Below are 6,577 nucleotides of genomic sequence, written 5' to 3' on the forward strand. Positions count from 1 at the left end.
CCCTCTGAGACCTGAGACTTGGGTTCTCCACAATGCCCCCCACCACCAGAAACCAGAGGGGCTTCCCTCAGGGTCTCTAGCCATCTGCCCCACTGCCATCCAGCCTGGAAGAGGCCTGGAGAAGGTCAAGCCCACAGCAGGGCCTCATTTCTGACTTTCCACTGGGGTCCCCTGCCCACCTAGGCTCCCTCAGCCATATGTCCACAGAGTTTCAAATCCTCCCCTGGGAATTGAAAAACCGAGACCATGGTGTTTAGTAAAGTGACTGATTCCTGAAAAGAGGCCTCCTCCATCCAGTCTGTCCCCAGAGGTCCCTGCCTTGCAGGTGTAGGGTAGCCTCTAGGGAGGGAAGGGTCTGTGCCCAGGGGAGAGGATAGCCCCAGGGAGAACCTCCATGGTGAGGCACTCCAGAGGGAAAGTCACAGAGAGAGGTATCCTTAAGCCCTGGCTCCAGATGCCGTCTCTGGCGCCATGTAAGAGAGTCCCCATCTGCCTCCATCTTCCGCCTCTCCCCCAGGAGGAACCCTGCCCTGCTCATCAGCACCCATCACAGCCCCAGGAGACAGTCTCCGCTGCTCTTGCCTTTGCAAAAGGGCCTCAGTATCCCACTGTGAGATGGGGGACAAGGCTGATGGTGGAGTGAACTACCATAGAGAGGCTCCCTCCTTTTGCATGGTCCAGCCTAGGAGTAGGGCGACGTGTGTGGGCTGCCTTGCTCCTGCTGCTTCACATAGACTGAGAATGACGTCTCCCTGGGTCGCCCTTAGCATACACGCCCAAGTAACCAGGGTCACTTCTCCCCCACAAGGTTAGCCACCTCACTCTCCCTGACATCTTTGAATTTTGTCAGGCTCCATACAGAGTAGGGCAACGTGAGGATCAAGCTTTCTCATTCCTTTTGCTTATTTCATGAGAGCCAAGGCTCCTCCTTTTTAGTTGCTGCTCATTCTATTGTCCCCCTACCCCTGTGGCTTGCCCATCTTGGCCCGTGGCATCGAGGGGCAGCTGTGGGTACCAGGCCCATTTCCAGTAAGAGCCAGCAGGGAGTGGGTGGACACAGCCAGTGGTGGCCCTGGGAACCACTCTTGGTGATGCCTGGAGTTGTCAACTTCTCCATCCTGGAGTCTGCACCAACACCAATTCTCTCATGGGGACTGTGTACCCAGGGCCAGTGGCTTCCTACTCTTCCTTGGTTTTGCTATCTGCAAGGTGGGGAGACCAGCACTCACCTCCCAGGTGCACAGAGTTACTGGAGGATGTGAGGTCGCAACTAGATTATCTTCTGTCTGAGTCCAGCCACTTATCAGGGAGCGACTCCTCATCCCCTACCTTGCTTTGAGGCCTAGAGAACAGCCTCTTCCAGAGATAGCTTTTTTCCACCGGCCAGAATCGACATACTTTTAGTAAGTATGGGGAAGCTGTTGGGGATGCTTTCTTAGTTGCCCACCACAGAGCCCCCCAGCGCTTTCACCTGCGACCCTGGCATGTTTCTGGTGGACTTTCCCCACAAGTCCCCCTTAGCTGTAGGAGAACTGCCCAGACCTGGGGGTCTTAGGAGTGGGGGGCAGGGCAGCAACCAGAAACTGGGCCACTGAGTCAACACATCCAGTCGTCCATGAAAACTCTGCAGCCTGTCTCTGTCTCCTCTCCTTCTCCTGGCAACCCACCTGCATGGGGCGCCATCCGGCACTGCATGGGCCAGAGGCCCCTTTTCTCCCCTTCCCACAGCTGCTCCTCATGCTCCGTGTGCGGTGTCTCTCTCCCCACCCCATGCTGAAGGGAGTCTCAGCTCTGTCACAACAGTTTCGTCTCTGAGATGCCCAAGTCTGATTGGTCCCGACACGTGCATGTCACCATCCTCCTTGACTGCAGAATTCTGCCACAAGCTTACCCTCCTCCTCCCAGTGTGACACCCCCACACTTCCTTACGCCCTATTCACCTGCTTGCAGAGAGATCAGTGTACTTCTCAATCGTTGTCCATATCTTTTCCAAAAAGATTCCTCAATGCTTTTCTTTTCAAAAGGGAAAAAAAAAGGAAAAAAAAAACAATGCCAACAGCCCAGCGTCCGTGAGCAACCCAACAGTAACAAAGCATGTGTTCGGGATGGAGGAAGGTAAGGCCACACCTTTCCATTTGCCGCTTGCTCCTAGGGCTGGGCGGCTGGGATAACTGGAAGGGGGGAATGTGTGTGCACCCCTCCTCCACTTCCACTTCCACACACTCTCACTATTCTTCTCAGGGAGAAAAAGAGAAAAGGGGTTTGACAGAAGTGGCCGGGACCAGCCAGCCTGGTTTTCTTACTAGTAGTTCATGCTGAAGAAGCCCCCAGCACCCCTTACCGCATCATTCATTCACTCATTCATTCAAGAAATGTTTTTTGGGCACCAGCTATTTTTCCAGGCCCTGTGGTTGGCACTGGGGATACAGAGATAAGGCCCATAACAGGCCCTCGAGGGGCTCTCCACTCAAGGGGACACACACGTGAGCAGACGGTGCACAGCATATTAGAGGGCCTGGGGCAGGAGTCAGTACAGAGTGCAGTGGGGCCTGGCCAGCTCTGCCAGGGCAACAGGACAGGCGCACAGAGGAGTGAACACTTGTGCTAAGCTTTGGAAGATGAGAAGGCATTCTGGGGGCCAAAGGTGGCTGAGAAGGACTTTTCAGTCAGAGGGAATGTCACGAGCATAGGCCCAGAAGCCTAAAGCAGCCTGGAGAGATTTTAAAACTCTATAAGTTCATTACTTGGGTTCCTCACATTCAATAACAAGTGACGTTAGTGAGGTGGGGTCTGGGGGCAGGTCACGGAAGGCCATTTTATAGTGTTGAGGAATTCAGACCTTATTCTGAGGACTGTTAGGAGTCGATGATGGTTTTTAAGCAGAGGAAAAGCAAGATGAGGTTTGTGCTGCAGACAGACCACTCTGGCTTTGATATGGTGCTGGGTTTGGGGGTGGGGGGGTTGGATCTACAAGTCAGGAGGTCAGTGGGAAGCTCCTGAAGTTACCTAGGTGGGAAGTGCAGGCCTAACTAGGCAGCGCCAGTGGGAATGGAGAGGAGGGAAGAAGTTAGGGGAGAGCTTGGTGACCCTGGGATATGGCGGCAAAGGAGAAGCCTGCCCACTTCCATCTTATCCAGGCCTAATGGGCGAAGAGAAAATATGAGTAAGGCCGCTCTGGTTACACCTGGCTCCCAAGAGCAGCAAACTCATCTTGTCCCTGCACTGTCACATGATGGGATGAGGTGCATCCACTCAGACTTGTGCGGTGGGGTCACTGAGGCTGCTGACCGGGTTGCTGTGGGCCTGCGCCAAGGGGCAGTGAGGGTGCCGCGCTTGGTCCTGGGCTCCGGTCTCCTCAGCTTCTTTGGCAGTGGGGTTGTGTCGGCACTTTGCATCAGGAATGTTGGGCCTGTCCCGCAGCTCTGGAAAGGGGCCAACCTTCCCCATTCTAGTGGCCTTTCCTGCTCCTTCATCTGGGGCTTTCTTCCCTGGGCCTGGTGTCCAGATCCTAAGGAAGCCCCTGCTTGTCTTGCTACTGCTGGTGCTTCTCTCTCCTGCCCTCCTGGCCCTGCTCTCAGCGCCCCCTAGTGCCGGGACAGCCGTGCATGAAGGCACTGGCCTCTGAAACCAAAGAGGGGCTCAGAGATCTGTCACAAACTCCTCTGCTTGCTTGTGGGGGGAAGAAAGGAATGGGGAGAGCTTTCTTGAAGTCTGAAAGTTCCATATAGAAATCCCAGGGTTTATTCTTTGCTTGCCCGTCCTCTCCCTTTCTTGGCACAAGGGCCTATCCTCCCAGGACTGAAGAACAAACCAGGAAGAAGATAGCCCACACAGTAACCTTTTTTTCTGTCTATCTCTACATAACTCTTACTTATCTCAGGATCAGGCCCAACAGAACAGCCAGTGCCTGTTGGCGATCAGGGACCATTGTCAGGACCACAGCCTATGTCCACAACCCCCTCCTTCCACGCCCCCATCTGCTGAGAGGTCCTGGTGTCTTCCAGACATAGCTGGTACAGCCCGAGGGACCCTTATATCTGGGCCCAGGTTCTGGCTCTGACGGAGGGCAGCACCAACTCCCCCACCCTATCCTGTGGCTGCTGCTACCAGGCAGCACCATTGCTTTGGGGTGGCCTGTAGGGAATGGAGGTCAGTGGTTAGTTCCTGGCCGACTGATAATGGCCAGCCTAGAAGTAAAGGCCATGGCCCATTCCCTAACCAAAGACAGCTGCACTGCCTGTGTATGGTGGCAAGGGGGACTGGGAGTGAGTGCAGGCTAGAGATAAAGGTCTCAGGCCAGACCAGATAAGTGGAACATTCAACCACACCTTGCTGTTTCAAATGACTGCTTTGAGGTCCTGAGCTCTTGAACTGGACAGGCAATACCCCCTCAGTCCAAGGCAGGCATACCCTCGAGAAGGAGAGGTTGCAGGTCACCACATCTTGGCTTGGAACAGACTCCTAGAGTTTGCCCAGGGATGTGTGTGCCCTCATCTCAGAGCCTACTCCAAGGGACTGAAAGGAGATACAAACTGGCCACTTTCAAAACGCCAAGAAGTAATTCCTTTTTCCTTCTATTCAGCATGCAAGGAAGTCTATTCCCAGCCCACCTACCCCAGTACCTGTCTTGGGTCAAGAGGTGGTTGAGCAGTTAAGTAAGGTGCCCACAGCTGAATGAGATGGGACCAGTTGCCGTATCCAAGATGGCAGCATGGCTGTGCTGGGCCAGGACAGGGAAGGAGTAGAGGAGAGGGTGGGAGCCTCCCTACCTGCTTCCCAGGTTGACTCTGAGTATATGCATTCTGAGGGGCCTCTGAGAGACTTGGGGGCTAAGAAGGAGGAGGAAAAGAGGCACTCCAGACATGCAGGGACCCTCTCAAACCAGGCATTCCCTCCTGCAGGGTAACAGGACACTTTCCAGGAGGTGCCAAAGGTGAACCCGGGCCTGGCCAGCAGGCACACTGTGTGGGTGAGAATGAGTGGTTAAGCCCAGGTGGACGCCCCGAGGCAGGTGGGGCTGGGGAGAAGAGGTGGGGACAGATCAGGCAGGGAAGCTGTGGTCCTTCCCGAGTCCTGGCTTCTCCCCTCCTGCCCAACCTATAGATCCAGGACAGGAGCCACTAATAGAGTTGGGGGAGCATGCTGGCTGTGCATGAGTATGTGTGCAGGCGTGGGCACGTGCCAACAGTATGGTCCAGACAAATCATCAGGGTGGCCATATTTCTGGCCTAAAGGGGTTCCCACATTGAGAGAACAACTGGAGCCTGCCAGCCAAGGAGCTTCTCCCTCATCCGCTGAGCCTCCCTGTGACCCGAGCTGCCACCTGTCCTATCTGGAGAGCACGTGGGGATCCCCCTGCGGAAGGATGTAAATGGACCCAGATGGCTGCTTCCAAGCAGGCAGCCCGGCCTAGCGTGTGTCCCCATCCCCCAGACTGCACTCTGACCAGGCCTGGCCTTCTCCTCTGTCTTGCAGAACTACAGCGAGAGGGAAGCATCGAGACTCTGAGTAACAGCTCAGGTTCCACCAGCGGCAGCATCCCAAGAAACTTTGATGGCTACCGATCTCCGCTGCCCACCAATGAGAGTCAGCCCCTCAGCCTCTTCCCTACCAGCTTCCCATAAGTACCAACTGCCTGCTTCTGACTGGCCGGCCCACTCATGTGCTGGGGAGGGAGGGGGAGAAGCCCCCCCTCCAGCCCTTCTTTTCAGTCTCTGCTCCTCTTTTACCAACCACTTTCCCCGAGCTTAGTGACAACAACCACCCAGCTTCCCTGGATTGAGAAGAGACCCTTCTCCAAAGCACCTCAGCACACTCTGACCTCTGCCCCTGGTCAGCAGGGCTGTGGCTGAGAGAGACTCTGCAGAAGCTCTGTTCCCTCCGCTGTTTGCACATGATGTCCTGCATTGGATCCGCTTTTGTATTTTCTAACCATACCACAGGGGACCTGGGTGGGGAGAGCGTGGATGGCCTGGCCAGGCATTTTGACCCTGAGTGGACAGCCCAGCCCCCTCCTGGCTGTCGCACACACTGCCCATCTTCCCTTGGTCAACCTCCCTCTGAAATGGGGTAAACTGAGGCCCAGAGTATTGGGGACAGAGAAAGAGGAGAAGCCCCCTTCCTCTTTTCTTTCCCCTTTGGCTCCTGGAAAGGATTTGTCTTTCTTGTCTGTAAGCCCTTTTACCCTGGTCCAGTACTGTTCAGTGAAGGAAACTGTGGTTACCAAGGCTCTTGTCAAAAAGTGCATGTCTTGTCCAATAAATCACGCTGCAATTGGTGTCCATCCCTAAGTTGCTGGGGTCAGGATCCTCTCCAAGCGCCGAGCAGAGTCCTCTGGGCCTGACCATGTTCCCAACGCCCCCCACCCCGACACGTACAACTGAGGGAGAGTCAGCAAGGGTGTAGGCAGAAGGAGAATGTTTGCTCTGGAATTTGGTTGGGGCCTGATTTAATCCAGTCTCCAACCTACTTGCCTGTTACCAAAGCCAGTGAGTTCTGGGGCCACCACAGGCCCAACCCTCCCTAGCTGTGGCAGTTAGGGCCACTCAGGTCCTTGTGCTGGTGGACTACTGTGGGA

General features: G+C 55.2%; 1 protein-coding gene across 23 annotated transcripts in view; it reads left to right on the forward strand.

The window, feature by feature from the left end:
• The window catches only part of BCAS3 (BCAS3 microtubule associated cell migration factor), a 519,095-nt gene extending 512,812 nt beyond the window's left edge, over positions 1 to 6,283 (forward strand). For 14 of the 23 annotated variants that reach the window (XM_074320576.1, XM_074320584.1, XM_074320578.1 and 11 more), the window contains one exon: positions 5,476 to 6,283. In XM_074320576.1, coding sequence (XP_074176677.1) covers positions 5,476 to 5,624 — 149 coding nt within the window. In that variant the 3' untranslated portion in view covers positions 5,625 to 6,283. Of the gene's footprint in view, positions 1 to 2,024; positions 2,116 to 5,475 lie in introns of all 23 variants that reach the window. The other 9 variants (XM_074320579.1, XM_074320587.1, XM_074320580.1 and 6 more) reach the window with 1 other exon arrangement.
• Positions 6,284 to 6,577: the final 294 nt, after the last annotated feature.

This window comes from Rhinolophus sinicus, linkage group LG15, assembly GCF_036562045.2.
Source record: "Rhinolophus sinicus isolate RSC01 linkage group LG15, ASM3656204v1, whole genome shotgun sequence".
NCBI classification, from domain to species: Eukaryota; Metazoa; Chordata; class Mammalia; order Chiroptera; family Rhinolophidae; genus Rhinolophus; species Rhinolophus sinicus.